General features: G+C 45.6%; 5 protein-coding genes across 5 annotated transcripts; 2 read left to right on the top strand and 3 right to left on the bottom strand.

Moving 5' to 3' along the window:
• Positions 1-79: 79 nt before the first annotated feature.
• LOC6544243 (protein FAM91A1) lies at positions 80-3374 on the bottom strand. The gene is made up of 2 exons (XM_001972330.3): positions 1409-3374; positions 80-1350 (listed from the first exon to the last, which is right to left on the bottom strand). Exons 1-2 carry the CDS (start codon positions 3231-3233, stop codon positions 389-391), a joined length of 2787 nt encoding a protein of 928 aa, XP_001972366.1. The 5' UTR covers positions 3234-3374; the 3' UTR covers positions 80-388.
• Positions 3375-3778: 404 nt separating this feature from the next.
• On the top strand, positions 3779-7847 carry LOC6544242 (ubiquitin-protein ligase E3A). The gene is made up of 8 exons (XM_001972329.3): positions 3779-4212; positions 4273-4527; positions 4705-5549; positions 5611-5852; positions 5916-6470; positions 6531-6712; positions 6771-7263; positions 7326-7847. Exons 1-8 carry the CDS (start codon positions 4160-4162, stop codon positions 7662-7664), a joined length of 2964 nt encoding a protein of 987 aa, XP_001972365.1. The 5' UTR covers positions 3779-4159; the 3' UTR covers positions 7665-7847.
• Positions 7848-8602: 755 nt separating this feature from the next.
• LOC6543814 (procollagen-lysine,2-oxoglutarate 5-dioxygenase) lies at positions 8603-16725 on the top strand. The gene is made up of 10 exons (XM_001972326.3): positions 8603-8958; positions 9824-9909; positions 11192-11331; positions 11390-11921; positions 11983-12236; positions 12366-12467; positions 12526-12651; positions 15471-15597; positions 15662-16096; positions 16183-16725. The coding sequence occupies exons 1-10, from the start codon at positions 8862-8864 to the stop codon at positions 16465-16467; spliced, it is 2184 nt and encodes a 727-aa protein (XP_001972362.1). The 5' UTR covers positions 8603-8861; the 3' UTR covers positions 16468-16725.
• Positions 12727-13659, bottom strand: LOC6544241 (immunoglobulin domain-containing protein oig-4). Its single transcript, XM_001972328.3, has 2 exons — positions 13295-13659; positions 12727-13239 (listed from the first exon to the last, which is right to left on the bottom strand). The coding sequence occupies exons 1-2, from the start codon at positions 13472-13474 to the stop codon at positions 12931-12933; spliced, it is 489 nt and encodes a 162-aa protein (XP_001972364.1). The 5' UTR covers positions 13475-13659; the 3' UTR covers positions 12727-12930.
• On the bottom strand, positions 14391-15390 carry LOC6544240 (immunoglobulin domain-containing protein oig-4). Its single transcript, XM_001972327.3, has 6 exons — positions 15104-15390; positions 14949-15052; positions 14805-14886; positions 14682-14749; positions 14544-14619; positions 14391-14486 (listed from the first exon to the last, which is right to left on the bottom strand). Exons 1-6 carry the CDS (start codon positions 15192-15194, stop codon positions 14404-14406), a joined length of 504 nt encoding a protein of 167 aa, XP_001972363.1. The 5' UTR covers positions 15195-15390; the 3' UTR covers positions 14391-14403.
• Positions 16726-17202: the final 477 nt, after the last annotated feature.

Below are 17202 nucleotides of genomic sequence, written 5' to 3'. Positions count from 1 at the left end.
AATAGATAAGATCTCGTGAAAGGTTAATAAATAATTGTAAAACTAAAAGTTCCGTCTAAAAGTAAAAACTGTATAGAAATAAGTTTTAAAACTGCATTTATTCAGACATACATTAATATGTGTATATGCTTGGAGGGCACAAAGCCAATCTTTATCATTCTGTCTCCCCTGGGAGCTTACAAAACTAATAAAAAACGAACGCAAACTTTAAGAATGCGATGCTGACTTGGCTGATGGTTGGCGAATGTGAATGCGGTAGCGGATATATATACGTATATATAAATATAAATTTGTTTGCCTTTAAATCGGTCCGCCAACTGTACACAAACTGATAAGTAACTGGGAAAGTAAATGGAATACTTGGGGAATGCATCAAGGCGTTGGCTGATCAGCGCCCATTCCAATGGCATACATGCCCGTTTTCAAATGCCAGGTTGATCCTAGGATGAGGAAGTGGCCTGGCTGCCTGCACCGACTGTCTGGCCGGATCGTCCTCGAAGTACAAGCACTGCTGCACGAAATCCAGAAACAGAACTTGTGCCTGGCTGGCTGCCGCGGGCAATGCCTCCAAATTAGCATCGCTGCAGAGCTCCTGAACCAGTTGCTCGCAAATTCTCGTATTGGTATCGACATCGAATAGGGGTACGCCAAAACTAACGTCCAGCAGGGTCCACTCCTCAGTGGCGTCATCCTCCGACACCAGCGACGTCGCGACGTCCTCGATCTCCACGGAACTCTGCGACACCAGGTCCGCACGACTGCTGCACTTGGCCAGTTCGCTAGCCAGCACTTGGCTGCAATCCGGAGCAGTGAACTCATTCGCCGGACCGTGTTCCGGCGTGGCCGCAAAGTGGTTTTCATCGGGGCTCTTTAATTGAAAGCTGGTCACCTCGTTTGTTGGCACATGGTTTGGTTTGCTGGGCGCCGCAACTGAGGCTCGTTTCTGACGTTGCGCCGCCTTCAGTCGCACCTGCAGCTCGTAGTCCTCGCAGCCGAGATCCGGCACTCCAGTGTTCAGGAATGTTATGTAGCCGCACTGCTGACGTAGATCCAAAAGGCTGGACAGTTTGTGTACGGCTCGATGGGCAGCCCACTTCGCTTGGCGTGTGTCTGCCGCTTGGAACGGAAATGATTCATAGTGGAGCGAGCCGGCTGTACGGATTCCGTAGCCTTGGAGCAGCACACAGCCGTTCTTGAGCTGATCGTTCAGGTTGCGGAAATTCTCGGAATTGAGCACGTATGAATCTGAGTGCAGGATGTTCACCAGCAGTTTGCCATATCCCAGGAACAAGCGTGGCAAGGTCTTCAAAACAGTTCCTCGGCAGAGTAGCAAACTGGGCGGTCCATAGCCTGAATGAAAAAGTATATAAATAATTTCTAGTTGGGTTAACATTATTAAGACCTATACCTGTGATATGATTGTAGAATAGCTTGCTCCACATGGGAGCCACATCGGAGCTGCGCAGGAATTGGCCGAAGTAGGGAATGCTAAATGTATGACTGAGCGACGCCGTCAGCGGCGAAGCGGCTATTATAAACTTGTACTTCTTCTCCAGAACGCGATCTCTTGTTTGCCGATCCAAGCCCTCCAAGCACTCCAGTCTCAGCAGATCCAAGCCACCCGGCAGCAAATGTCGCAGTGAGCAAATGGTGGAACGCAGAATGACCGCGTGGGCAAAATAGCGCGAAACATCGCCTTCGCCCTCCGCATCCAGCAGCGAAACTTGCTCCAGTTCGGCCAGAAAACTGTCTAGACTCTCCTCGCACAACTTGCCCACTTCAAACATGGTCACAGCGTGATTCTTCAGTCCGGGCGACAGGTTCCCCATCATGAGAAAAGCGGTGAGCGTGGAGTCGAATAGAAAGCCCACCCTCTTACCGCTTTTTGGCAAGGCAGCTGCTGATATCGCAGCCGGTGGAGCAACCTGCTTTGGTGCAGACAACTCCTCTTGTTCCAGCTCCGAACTCAGTTCCTGCTCATCGCTATTGTTTACCCTCTCCTGGGGTGTTGTATTCAGGTTGGCAAAGCTGAAGTCACTGGTGTTGCCGTCCGAGGACAGGTAGCCTATGGAACTGCTGTCCTTATCCTTGTCCTTCTCTCTTTCCCTGGGTGTCTTTGGCGATTTGGGACTCTGGTCGAATTCGAAGCTACTACTGGCATGTAAGTTGTAATTCAGCGGTGTTATCTGCGGCGTTTCGGGCGTTTGCTGCTGGTTGTACCCCTCCCAGCTGGAATGATTTGTCTGATTGACGAGGTCTTCTTTGCGATGGGCGAAGCCCAGACGGCAGATAAACGAAATGGCCTGCTTAACGCTATCCAGTTCCAGTTGCAGCATGTGCGCCAGCTCGGCAATGGTCATGTGCTCATCAGCGCTAACAAAGATCTTGTACAGCAGATTCTCAAAGTAGTCCCCACTCACGCGATTCATTACAAAGTTGCGCAGCGGCGGTATGGATATCCTGTCCTCCCCGCTAATGGGCACATCCAAATAAATTAAGCCCTTCCTGTACAGACTGTGCACCACCTCGTGATCGCATTTCCCAGCCGGCTGGGCACCAAAGTCAATCAAGTCGTCGAGCAGGGCTCTTTCAGCAGGCGATAGATAGCGAATGTCCGCTTCCAGGACATAGCCAATGTCCAGTCGCCACCAGGGCTCGATGTGTATGCGGACCGGAAAGCGTGGCAGGAAGTCCAGCGGATTGGGCCGCGACCCGAAGATTAACGAGCGTGGTGTGTGGGTTTTCAGATCGCTGATTAGGGCCAGGTACTCGTTGCGGCCAATGCCCAAGACACGGAGACAGTCGGCGGCCGTAAAGTTGGGCAAAGTATCGTAGCTTTTATCGCTACGCAATAGCTGGCCCAAAACATCCAGATAGTAGTTGAAGGGCGTCACCCTCAGGCCCTTGGTGACGATATCGGCCAGGTGGTAGGGAAATGCACCCAATCCATTGATGCTCTTCTGTACCAACAGCTCGTAGTATCGCTGCTCCCGGCGAAACACCTTGGCGGCCAGGTTACCGCGGAATCTAAGCTGATTCTTCAGACTATAGTTGAAGACGAACTTCTCGTAGTCGCGCTGATTGTTGTGCAGCACAGATCGCAGGTGCACGGGCAGCAATTCCCAGGTGATATTCCCACGCACACATTGCTGCAGTTGGTTGTTGCAATTGGTTCCTGAGCCAGTTGCCGCATTGCCACCTCCGCTGGTGGTCAAATCCTCTTGCTCCGTCATCTTGGAACTCCGATTGGGTTTTCCAGTTGGTCGTACTAGCTCATTGCATTCGCTCCGGCCACGGAATCCAGTAATTTCCTCCTGCGTATTATTTCTCTTTATTTTTTCCGAGGAACGATAGATTCGATAACACGGTGTTATTGGTTTCCTACGTCGACAGCTGATAAGGGCGCTGGTGCTTCGCAGCACTGGTCAGCAGTTAGTGATAGTTCGACAATTATTAGTATAACTCATGAAATCCATTAGTATTGTAATTCTACTATCACGTGTTGTTTACTTCTAAAACATTCATCAGGGAATTGTTTAGTAGCAGAAAAGTTTCACTTCAAAAACTAGTGATATGCAATTCGTAGTTCAATAATTATAGATAGAAAATGTAGTCAATTAAACACTCTGAAATTCTTGCAAATATAGAACTACAAAAATATATTACATATACTTTTTGAGCCAACTATAAGTTTAGACTTAATAAAATTCAAGCTTACAACGGTCGTATATCGATAGACACGGCTAAGAATTCTGTCCGGTGATGAATAAGCCTATCGGCGTGTCATCGATATCAATATACATCGATACCACATCGTTTAGAATGATTTTCAATATTCGTTGTTGCCTGCTTTATTCATAAACACTTACGCTTTTGTAGTCAAAATTGTCGAAGCCTTGACGAATTATTGAGCTCTATAGGGTGGCTATCAGATTGTAAGAAAGCCGGCGTTTGGAGCTCGATGCGCGGCCAGCGGAGGCAGCGACAGCGGCAGAGCAGCGGCAACATAAGAATTTAAGGTCACCGCGACACAAAAAAGGGACATCAACATCGATTTTTTTGCACCCTTTTCATTTTGCAAGTGGAGCACCATCAGATTCGTCAAACAAAGAAAGGGACGGCGACGGTGGGGGCGTAAAGTGCGCAGATATCAGCGAAGATGAGCGGAGGCGGCGGTGGCGAGGATGATCAGCATCTGCCAGGTGTTTCCAGGTGAATAATTTCAAGTGCTTAAGCTGTGGCATATTAAATCTGCTTTTTGTGCCCCCCCAGTGCATCAGGGTCAGCAGCTGGAACGGCGGGCGGGCGGGCCACGCCCGAAATGAAGCGTTCGGCGGTGCGCAGCCTCATCCAGCGATACTTTCATCAACTGCAATCCGGCTGTGGGAACGCCCAGTGCAGCAATGCCAATTGCGCATCCAGCGGCAAAGTGGCGCCCATGACGCCCAACGAGGTAGCCGCCCGAGCTCTGCAGCTCTTCTCACAGGATGCACAGCTCTGCGAGGCGTCCACATCGGCGACCAGCAGGTGAGTGTTCTTTATTAACAAGTGGGTTTTTGTAAGTCTGGAAATAGTCAGGGATAGATCATCACTCCGTTTTGACTTGCTTCTTAGTTTCTATGGCTATTACCAGAGCACCAATACTATATATAGATTATTCTCCCACTTGTTGCATACCACTGAACTTTAAATCGCCCATTTTAGCCCCCAGGACGTGGACATGCTTTCGCCGAACGACAGTAGCAGCAGCAGCAGCGGCAGCTCGACAAGCACCATTACCTCCGCCAGTACCACCACGACAACCAGCAGACAATCTCAGAGTACGCCAGCTGCCGTCTTAGCGGCCGTATCCAGTACGAATCTTGTACAGAGTGTGCCGCAACTGGATTTGGGCGGCGCTGAACCCTCTTCCGGCGACTCGGAACCATGTACACCCACCCTGCCGCCAGTTCAGAGCCTGGATGCCAACAGCCTGATGGCGCTCTATGAGCAATGTAGGGCGGCTGACAGTTACGACAGGATTTGCCACGCAATCGGCGATGTTTTCTCCAGCGTAGATAGACTGAGCAAGAGCTTCATTCGCAGCGCAGAACCAGCGGCTTCCAGTAGTCTCCAGGAGCTGCTGGCCAATCCACCGGAGGCTTTAAACAAGGAGCAGCTACGAACTTTAGAAGGCGAACACGATAAAGACGAAGACAGTACCCAACAGCTGGAAGAACAATCAGAATCGGCGGAAGTAACACCCAACGCTACTGCTGCAGCAGATGTAGAATCCGAGGCAGAGGCCGATGCAGAGGACGATGATGTGCCCATGGCTCACACCACAGAGGGAACGTCGGATGAGGATCCACCCCAAAGCAGCGACACGCTGGTGGATCTGCCTGGTTTGCGCCGAGTACAGCGCCTTCTTTTTAGCTGTCAAACGCGAGCTATCACGGACAAGCTTACCAGCAGCGTTATCCAGCTGGCTGACTGGGTGCACTACTTGCATCCCGATTGGGAAAAGGTCATTCACTGTCTGGTCATCTGCTTTGATCTAGCCACCAATAGTGAGTGTTTCAATTGCATGCCTGAAATGGATAATGTTACAGCCTTTTTCATTTCCTTTAGCCAACAACAGTGTGGTAGACATGGACTATCTGGACAGGGTGCTGCCAAAGTTGTGCCACGCGGCGGCGGCCATGCCAGTGCCGGCACAGGCGCGTCTGGCCAGGATCTGGGCGGCCCATTGTTCAGATCAGCTGCACTCGTTGGTGGCCGCCTGCCAGCAGCAAATAACACTGCAGGTACTTTTGGACGAGGAATCCATGCGCGAGAACGGTTCCATAATTAGCATCACCAAAGTTTTGAAGGTAATGGTGTGGTTTAGTTTGCATATATTCACACAACTCAACGGTTTCACTCCCGTCCTGCAGATTGTCTTCTACGCGAACATTCTGGCCAGCGAGCTGGAGCGACCGTCGTGTCGGGTGCCGCTGGAGGATCGAACGGAAGCGGCGGCCGCATCTGGCAGTGGCGTGGTGGAGGACGACCTATTCGCCTACAACTCTGTGCTGCAGCCGCACATGCCAAAGTTCGCCGAGGATCAGTTGGAGAAGGCGCTGCAGGTGTCGGCAATCGATTGCCGGAAACCACTGATACCACTTGAGGAGTTCTACAACGAGGCGCTCAGTGAAAACATTCAGATGCACCACGACTACCTGTCCTACAAGACGCTAGCTATGGAGAGCGAGATTGGTTCCGGCCACACAAACTACTTTTCGTTCATGCTGTACGCCTTCATACTCACGCCGTCAACAAAAGTGGATGCCTTGTACTATGATAGCCGAATGAGGATGTACAGCGAGCGCTACACCTCCCTTTACTCAATCCTCAACAATTTCGGCCAGGAAGGGCAGGATGGAACTCCTCGCCCGGATCTTAAGCTCACGGTGCGCAGGGACCAGCTTATCAACGACGCGCTTATTGGGGTGGGTGCACATAATGCTCTAGTATTAGCAGGAGTCAATAATGCATGTTTAATTCCGTAGCTGGAAATGGTGGCCATGAGCAATCCGAAGGATCTCAAGAAGCAGTTGGTGGTGGAGTTTGTCGGCGAGCAGGGGATCGATGAAGGCGGCGTATCCAAAGAGTTCTTCCAGCTAATCGTGGAGGAGATATTCAACCCGGCCTTTGGTATGTTTATACAGCAGGAGGAAACCAACAATATGTGGTAGGTATTCAATTGGTAGAAAGTCTGTTCAGTTGGCCTATATATAGCCTATATGCAGGTTCAATGCCACACCCTTCGAGAACGGAGCTCAGTTCACGCTGATTGGTATAATTATTGGCCTGGCGATCTACAACAACGTGATCCTGGCCGTAAACTTCCCCATGGTGGTCTACCGCAAGTTGATGGGATATTGCGGCACGTTCGCGGACCTCAGCGACTGGAGTCCCGCGCTGTACAAGAGTCTGAAGTCCATTATGGACTACCAGGGCCAGGATATGGAGGAGGTCTTCGACCAGACCTTTAAGATCAGCTACAGTGACGTTTTCGGCGATATGGTTGAGCACGAACTGGTGCCGAATGGCAAGGATGTGCTGGTGGGGCAGCACAACAAGGAGTTGTTCGTTAACCTGTACAGTGACTTCCTGCTCAACACGAATATCCAGCAGCAGTTCAATGCCTTCCGCAAGGGCTTCGAAATGGTCACGGACGAATCGCCGCTGAAGCTGCTCTTCCGGCCAGAGGAGATCGAGATGCTGGTCTGTGGCAGTCGTGTGAGTAGCTATATTCATTGTACGAAATACATGCGGTTGCTGAACTCTGAAACCCTCTGCAGGAGTTCGACTTTGTGGAGCTGGAGAATTCAACGGTGTACGAGGGCGGCTACACGGAGGAGAGCCAGTACATCCAGGACTTCTGGAGCATTGTGCACGCAATGCCCAACGAGGCCAAGCACAAGCTGCTCGAATTCACGACGGGATCGGCGCGTGTACCAGTTGGCGGCCTCAAGTGCCTGCGGCTGTTGATCACGCGTCACGGTCCGGATAGCGACCGGCTGCCTACCTCGCACACCTGCTTCAATGTGCTGCTCCTACCCGAGTACAGTAGCCGCGAAAAGCTGGAGGAGCGCCTGATGAAGGCCATCAACTACTCAAAGGGCTTCGGTATGCTGTAGACTGTGGGCCTGACTGTCGTTAGGCGCAAACTGCAAGCTGCAAAGTGCAAGTCCAAGTCTGTCATCTGGAACTGATACCACCTCTCTGGGAAGAAGATTGAGAATATTTTGATCGGTTTGAGTTCGTTTTGGGTTCTGCCATTTATTTTTGATACGACCTGTTCAATGAGACAATATACATACATAATTTATATATGCTCAACTCATGGTGCGATGGCGAAGCGAGCAAACCGAACGGATACGCGATTTTGTTTCCCTTTGTCGCCCAGTTAATTGTACATAAATACTTAACACATATTGCATTATGTGAATTCACCCATGTAACACCCGCATTTAAAAACAGTACCCGCTGAATATTTTCCTAAATAAATTTAAAGTTGTGCGGCGAAGAGACCTGATAAAGGTTTTTATTTAAAGGTATTTGGATTTAGCAGTAGGGGAAATTATTTACATATTCGATTATTTTTACATTTTATTGCTAACTGGCATTGTCAAAAAAGTTTAAACAAATTTAGGAAAGTGGACAATTTCGGATTTATAATGCGCCTCCATAAAGTGTTAGATATTTTCGTTTTTAGTCCTTTTAAATTACATTTTATTTATAGTCGACAGTTATTTATAGGTGACACAGTGACTTGGAAATAGTGGATTTTTTAGGGTCTGATTTCAGATGAGGTGGCACAGTGTGAAACATCTATTTTACATCAGCTGATTTGGCAATAGTGGATTTTTAGGGTCTTTTTTGGATGAGGGTGCACAGTGTGAAACTCCTTTTTCACATCAGCTGACTTGGAAATACTGAATTTTTTAGGATTTTATTTCAGATGAGGTGGCACAGTGTGAAACTCCTATTTCACATCAGCTGATTTAGAAATAGTGGATTTTTTAGGGTCTTCTTTTTCAGATAAGGTGGCAGCTTTTTCACATCAGCTGATTTGGAAATAGGGGATTTTTTAGGGTATTTTTTTCAGATAATATAAGCCACACGCGCCACGCATTTGTTATTCGCGTTTCTGAGTTTCTTGCGGGTGGATCTCCTAATAATTTGTGGAGCATAAAGAGTTTTGAATTCCTTAGCGTTTATTACAAAAATGCAACTAGTATAACGCACTGTTGTCTATAGCAATTTTTAACCACCGATTGCGAGTGATTGTGTGTGCCAGTGAGTGAGAGTGAGAAAGAGAGTAGCCCAGCATCATGAGAATGCAACAAAGCGCCTTGTTGTTGTTGCTGCTGGCCGTGACGTCGCAAGGAGACGCCGACGTCGCAGCAGCGCCGGAGTCCAATTGGAATGGTTTGTTTTTAATTTCTAACCAGAATGAGTTCATCAGCAGCCATAGAAAATTATATTGCATTCATGTTTTCATATTTTCCGGTCTTAAGTGTCACAAATACACAGATATGTATATGATTTTTCTTATCATTTGTGTTAAGAAACTAGAACAGCCTTTTTCGTTCAAAAATAAAAAAGTCTAGTTAATCATAAATAATACAAATTAACAAATTAATTAATTGGTAAATTATAAATTATACACATTAACCAATTGAAATGTTAATCATAAATAATGCAAATTGACAAATTGATATGTTTTCTGCATATTTCTATGTTGCGTGCCCTTACTTCTTTCTGTGTATGTGCAGTACATATCTCAGAGCATTTGTTTATGATCCATATACCATCCCACATCTTTCCTTGCCTTTTAAAATGCTTTTGTTTTCGTTTCGCTTTGATGCTGCGGTCGTTTACTCTGGAATTGCTCGGAAACGGAGCAGATGCAGATTCAAGTACTCAGATGCATCTGCATCTGAGATGCAAGATACAAAATGGTTCTCAAATAGCCAGTTCGTTAACAAATTCAGAGATTAGACAGCTTTAAACAAGCTTAACTTGTTGTCTGACATATTAATGACTTGAAACAATGATAAAAATAATGACAATAATTTAATGACTTGAAACAATAGAGTATGCATATGGTATTCTAATTAGAAGCAATATTGGAATAGAGTTGAGCATACGCAAGTTCAACGAGCAATAGTTTAACAATTATTTATGAGTAACTATCCAAATTAAGTTAGCTTTATAACTTTACTTAATATAACTTTCTCTCTACTAATCTTTGCGATTGATTTAAATATAAAACTCATGTGTTCATTTACAGAGAAAATCAAAGTGTTCACTGTGGCCACTGAACCCACCGATGGTTATACTAGATATTTTCGATCTGCACGTGTCTACGACATCGAGGTGAGAGCCCTATTAAAAGTAGAGTTCGTATAATTTAGAGCATTTCGAAGTCGTGACAAGAAGTTGTTTTACACTGGCTATCTAAAATCTATGATCTGGTATATTAAGATATTGTGGATTGCGGTTAGAGCAAAGAAACTTGACAGTAGATCAAGACAGCATGCCACCATCTGGAATAATAAATGGAAAACATTAAATACAGTTATGTCTGACCGAAATTGGCAAACTTGTATGTTTTATAGAACATCTGCGAGCAACTATTTATATGCAAATTAGTTTTGATTGTTTTAATTGATGAATTTCTATTTTGACGACACTCTCAAACAATCGAATTTTCAAGAAACGGGTATATAAGCTGGAACATAGCATTTATGCTAGATAAGAAACTTAGAAGTTTCAAGACTTGCCCGGCGGCTTGGCACACTTAGGCAACATTGTATTATTCAAATGTCTGTTTAGCATATAGTATAGTAGCTATATACATATACGACGCTACCCAAGCATCCGGCGCTGGCGTCCGATTTTCTGATGTGGAACACCGAGATTGGCTGGACATTGCGGGGCAACGACATACACGCTGTATATATACAACATATAGTGCACATATGTTGAAATCACGTAGTCCAAGCAGATTCGGTGCAGTCGCCGGGGGTAATTAGCACAATACTTTGGGACTTGGTTCCCGGTTTATTGATAGCTTAGAACTTTCTGCGGCAAGCTGGTGGGAGATAGATTTCGCTTATCAGGTCCAGTGAGTGTGACACTTTTTGTATTGTCGGCCGGCTTAGAATTTTTCCTTTTTTTTTTGTTCAAAAATATATGCCCGACAACAAAATGTGCTGATAAGCTCGCTTAGCCGGCTTTTTTATGGATTGAACCTGATCTCCCCCTTTGTTTTGAATTTCTATATGTGTACACTTTTTTTTTTCGTATTTGAAGAACTGTGCGACCCAAGATATTTAATCCCGCAGCGTTGCTAAATGAATGAAATTTGTAATGTAGGTTCCTTTTGGGTTCCTTTAATGAAAAGTTAGAATTGTGTAATATGTTTGTCTGTATCAGCCTAAAACAATGGGAACTTATTGTTATTAACCTTTTACCTTATTTATTAAATAGTTTATATTATAATAGGTAAGCAGTACGATATTTTGTATAAAATAAGCTCGTGGAATAACAGTTATAACAGATTTTGGTAGCTTGATAGTCCAGTTTCTTGTCAGAGATTTAGAGATACGCATCAAATCACCGGTTAGCATTTAAAATATTGTTTAATCTCTAAAAGGTGACCACCCTTGGCTTGGGCGAGGAATGGAAAGGAGGGGATATGCAGAGACCCGGCGGCGGATTCAAGCTCAATCTTCTGCGCGAAGCTATTGCTCCGTATAAAAATGATCCCGAGACAATCATACTCTTCACCGATAGGTTTGAATTGAAGAAAAAATTAAAAGGAGTGTTTTTATAAAGAAGTTTTACTTTTTAGCTACGATGTGATCATCACCACCACGCTGGACGAGATCTTTGAGAAGTTCAAGGAGGCGGGTGCCAAGATACTCTTCTCAGCCGAGAAATTCTGCTGGCCCGATAAAAGTCTGGCCAACGACTATCCCGAAGTGGAGGGCAAGGCCTCGCGATTCCTCAACTCGGGCGCCTTCATGGGTTATGCACCACAAGTTTTCGCTCTGCTGGAGGATCCAATTGAAGACACTGCCGACGATCAACTGTATTTCACCAAGATCTTCCTCGACGAGGCCAAACGCACCAAGCTGGGCTTGAAGCTGGATGTAAAATCGCGCCTATTCCAAAATCTACATGGTGCCAAGAACGATGTGAAGCTTAAAGTGGATCTGGAGAGCAATCAGGGCGTCCTACAGAATGTGGATTTCATGACGACGCCGGCCATCATCCACGGCAATGGACTTAGCAAAGTGGATCTGAATGCATATAGCAACTATTTGGCCAGGACGTTCAGTGGCGTCTGCCTATTGTGCCAGGAAAATCTCCTGGACTTGGAAGTAAGGGACTTCGTATATGCTTACACACATGCTTACATTAATATGCAATCTGTTTTTTTAGGAGACAAACCTACCTGTGATTTCCGTAGCCCTGATGGTCACGCAAGCCGTACCCTTCTTTGACCAGTTTCTGAAAGGCATCGAGAGCCTAAACTATCCCAAGGAAAAACTCCACTTGCTCATCTACAGCAATGTGGCATTTCACGACGATGACATCAAGTCGTTTGTAAACAAATATGCCAAAGAATACGCTACTGCCAAGTTTGCTCTGTCCACTGACGAGCTGGATGAGCGCCAAGGCAGGCAGTTGGCACTGTAAGTCTTATAATTAATTATTTTAAATACGAAATGGATTTATACACTTGCGAAGCTTCAATTCATGTTATATAAACCCATGACCCGAATCTTGTCTTATGGTTCACTATGGTTTACTTAATTTTTCAGCGACAAGGCTCGACTCCACCAAAGTGATTACATATTCTTCGTGGATGCAGATGCGCACATCGACGATAGCGAGGTTCTACGGGAGCTGCTCAGGCTGAACAAGTAGGTTAAGGCCACTTTAATCCGTTTCCCCAAATTAAAAATATTGATATCCTTGCAGGCAATTTGTGGCTCCGATTTTTTCCAAGCACAATGAGCTGTGGAGCAACTTCTGGGGCGCCCTTTCCGAGGGTGGCTACTATGCTAGGTCGCACGACTACGTGGACATTGTAAAGCGGGAACTTATGTAAGTAAAAACTATAGGGTATCCCGGGCTTATACGTTTATGGGGTAGGGAAACTTTAATTAGTTTTTAGGTACAGTAATTTATTTCATTTTTCCAACAATACTTTCTGTACATAGGATTTTCACATAAATGTATGCTGTATATATTTCTTTAGACTAACTTCATGTGAGACTGACAGATTCCACAAAAAAATGCTTAAGATTCACTTTAAATTTATTTGTTATGTTTTGCCAAGTGCAACAAAATTGAAATAATACAAGTGATAATGGGTTGCGGTGATCAGTCGAAGGCAATGGAGAAATCCGTCTTAAAACTGCGCCGATCGATGGAGTACATGTTGTCGGCGGTGCACTCATAAAGTCCAGCGTCCATCTGCGTAGCAGGGTCAATCTCGATCTTCGACTTGACCTTGTCGTCGCCGATGCGCCATTCGTGGACGTGCATATAGAGGTGCTGGTAGATCTCCGCCCCGTCCTTGTACCAGGTGATATGCGGTCGGGGATTGCCCTTGGCCACGCACAAGAAGGCGATCTTGTGGCCCAGAACGTACTCAAGATCAAAGTGGGAGGCTTGAAGGATTTTGGCGCCCTAAAAGGGGCAAACAAATGAATAGAGAACTGCAACAAATTTCCCATTTACTTACATTATTGTTGTTGTAGTACTGATCGGACTCCGGATCGCGATATTTTCCGGTAATTGGCAGTCCGATCTGCACCCTGGACTTGGTTCGTCCACGACCACGCCCTCGGCGCGCCTCGCAAATGGGCGTGGCCAGCATTAATAGCCCCAAAGCGAGGCAGACGATCAAGCACTTAACCTGCATGACTCTCCGGATAATGGGATATGTTGCTGGCGGAGATCACTATCACTATCGCTATATTTTTCTGCTGCTGGTGGCGTTGCTGTGCGAATCTCGTTTGATCGGTGACTGATCCACTCGGCCAGACTCTGCAGCACTCTGCTCAGCTCATCTAATTTGCCACAATTGTCCGGCGGACTTAAACCGTTTGGTTTGCTCTCGAAAATCGCCGCTCGCGGCTTTTTGTTCTGGGTTCACTTTTCTCATCGCCGCATTTCCACATTTCACTCAATTCCCTAGCTAGATTTGATTTGGACGCTTGCTAATATCGCTCGCCATCGTAACCCATGGCACCCCTTTCCATGTGTCTTGCTGGGATTCGGTCTAGTTTACAGTGGCAATGGTGCTCTTTCAGGGAAAGTTCCTCGGTAGTTGGAGAAACTGGGTTGTAGTGCTCAAATATTTCGCCAATTTATACATTTTGGTTCGCTAAAAAGAAGTGAAGCAGCCAATTGAATTGAAAAATTGCTATTATACTTAAAAGAAACATTTTTTGAATTCCTGGTTAGTGTGGTTTTGCACCACTGTAGCATTTTGAAGGCTATAGAGCACTCAACACTTTAGAACCAAAAAGCCTCGGTTTGTTTGGTTTGCTTTCACACATTTTAATAAAATAAATGCAAAAAAATCACTTGAATTGGGTAATTGAGTCAATTTGTCGGCTTTGTGCGCACACACCTATGTACTTTGGCACTCACAGATACTCACACAGATGCACACAAGGAAGAAGAAAGGTCGGATTGAAATAGACCTTACATTTCCATAATCCGAGACGCAAAAATGTATTTTTAAATATTTTTTATTTAATTGTGTTAAAAGCATTGTAGTTTATAGTTACATCTCGGCTTTACTGGGTCAAAGGGTGTTTTAAATGGGTGACCAGTGGGGGATTCTCAAAAGTTAACCATAACGTAGTCCGTGCGAAAACCTCGACGATCGATGGCGTAGATATTGTCCGCTTGACACTCGTAGAAGCCTGAAAATAATGGTAGTGATTTATAAAAATAATTGAGCTCCCGATGGCCAAACTTACCAGCATCCATTTGAGTGGTTGGATCGATTTCCATTTTAGATTTAACAATATTCGCTTCTATATGAGATTCGTGTACCTGTATAATCAAGTTACGTATATCCATGAGATTATATTTAAAATATCCACTTGTCAAGTTACCTGAAAGAATCGGTGCTGGTAGAGCTCTGCGCCATCCTTGAACCAGGTGATGGTCGGACGCGGATTGCCTAATATGAAAAGGTCAGTACTTGGTGACTTAACTGCTGGATAGTCTACTCTCACCTTGAGCCATGCAGAAGAAAGTGATCTTGCGACCCAGGGTGTAGTCCAACTCGAAATGCGAAGACTTTATGATCTTGGCGCCCTGCAACAAGTTATGTCAATATGTGGAGAACAAATGAAACTTGTCAGTGGGTCAAGACTCACATTTTCATGATCGTAATAGTTGACCGCATCCTGTGATCGGTGCTGGATGACCACGGGTTTTTTGCCCGTGTAGTTGCGACGCTCCGTCTTTCCCGCAGTGCTTCCTGTGGCAATATCAGATGTTTAGCTTAATTTACATTATTTAGATCGCTTACTTTGGGCGGCTATATAGATGAGATCGCCGAAAATCAAAAAGCATAGGCAGAGGAGCACGATCCGATTAAGATTACAGATGCCACGAGGCATTATTGTCGAGCCGAGATTCAGATCGCCTGCGGTGAATGTTGTTTTCAAACTGCGCTTGCGACATCCGAACAGAACGCCATCCACTCCGCTCCAATGTGAGCGTTTTTATTGAATTAAGTGGATCTAGTTGGGGGCTTTCGGCGGTGCGACGTCACTTTCCATTTTCGCAACATTGTTGCAAATCCGCTGGGCATCGCGATCACTCCGCTCTCGCCTTTATCACTCGCCCTGTTTTGACTAACTCATTTATCACTTGTATTTCGCGTCCATTTGCAGTGGTATGTTCAACGTGCCCCATGTAACGAGCATATATCTGGTGAAGAATACCGCCTTTGATGCCATCTCCTACAAGCACAAGGAATTCGATCCCGACATGGCCATGTGTGAGTCACTCCGGAATGCGGTAAGTGTGTGGTAGAAAGTCGTGTTTTGTTGGCTAATACTGATGTGTCCACTCCTCTTCCCAGGGTATCTTCATGTACGCCAGCAACCTGCGCATATTCGGTCACTTGGTTAATGCCGATGACTTCAACACTACGGTGACACGTCCGGACTTCTATACGTTGTTCAGCAACGAGATCGATTGGACGGAAAAGTACATACACCCGAACTACTCACTCCAGCTGAACGAGAGCAACAAGCTGCAACAGCCGTGCCCGGATGTCTATTGGTTCCAGATCGTGTCGGACGCGTTCTGCGATGATTTGGTGGCCATCATGGAGGCGCATAACGGCTGGTCGGACGGCAGCAACAGCGACAATCGGCTGGAGGGCGGTTACGAGGCGGTGCCCACCAGGGACATCCACATGAAGCAGGTGGGCCTGGAGCGGCTCTATCTTAAATTTCTCCAGCTGTTCGTTCGTCCGCTGCAGGAGCGCGCCTTCACCGGCTACTTTCACAATGTGAGTCTACATATTACTATAGATTTCTTGAATATAAAGTTATATACCTTGGAGGAATGTGTATTAATATGCCCACTAATTTGTAGCCTCCACGCGCGCTGATGAACTTCATGGTGCGTTATCGGCCGGATGAACAGCCTTCTCTGCGTCCCCACCACGACTCCTCCACGTACACCATCAACATTGCGATGAACCGGGCGGGTATTGACTACCAGGGCGGTGGCTGTCGATTCATTCGGTACAACTGCTCCGTGACCGAGACGAAGAAGGGATGGATGCTGATGCACCCGGGGCGATTGACTCACTACCACGAGGGACTGCTTGTGACGAATGGCACGCGTTACATCATGATTTCCTTCATCGATCCGTAGAGTAGCTAATTTAAGTCATACACTTTATCAAACTGCCATATCGGCCACTCCAAAGAACTGCATACTAAGCCCAATGAACAATTTTGTGTTGATGGAATTGCGGCATCGGCCTTCTATTTCTGATGATTTTACAAACTACTTTGAGATCGATAGCTTTAGGATACTCCGATGAATCTGTTGCAGCCTTAAGTTAATTATAAGCTTTTTTTACCAAGTGCAAGTGTTCAATTTTTGAATAAATTAATTCAATTATTAAATAAAATATATTTCATTAGTTTTTGACTAAAGAAATTCTTTGCTTCGCATCTTTTGTATTAATTTATAATCCAGATCAATTAATTTGTTTCTCAACATGATTTTATTGACATCTGTTAACCTCTTATAAATGGGTAATATTGTTTAGTAAACTGAACTTAATCTGGCCCCGTTATTCTGTTTAAATTGCCTTTAAAAAATCATTCACCTAATTCTGTATTGTATCATTGATAATGGTACCCACAGTTCCTCTTTTAACGCAGCTCTGTAACGACAACAGTTGTTTTGCGAAAGCGAGACAGCACTGTTAACATCGCTGCCCCCCACGCAAGTAACAGTAGTAGCGCAGCGGGTGTGCAGACTTCTACTGTTAGTAAACATTTACAGCAGACACTTGACAGAATACACAGCAACATTTTTGTAGTGAGTTTGTTAAATTCAGTAAATAAATCAGCATGAAACTCCAAGTCATTAAATTGA

The sequence above is a fragment of the Drosophila erecta genome, unplaced genomic scaffold, assembly GCF_003286155.1.
Source record: "Drosophila erecta strain 14021-0224.00,06,07 unplaced genomic scaffold, DereRS2 tig00000021-arrow-pilon, whole genome shotgun sequence".
In the NCBI taxonomy this organism is placed as follows: domain Eukaryota; kingdom Metazoa; phylum Arthropoda; class Insecta; order Diptera; family Drosophilidae; genus Drosophila; species Drosophila erecta.
Note: the sequence above shows the minus strand (reverse complement) of the source record. Positions and strands in the feature narration are given on the sequence as shown.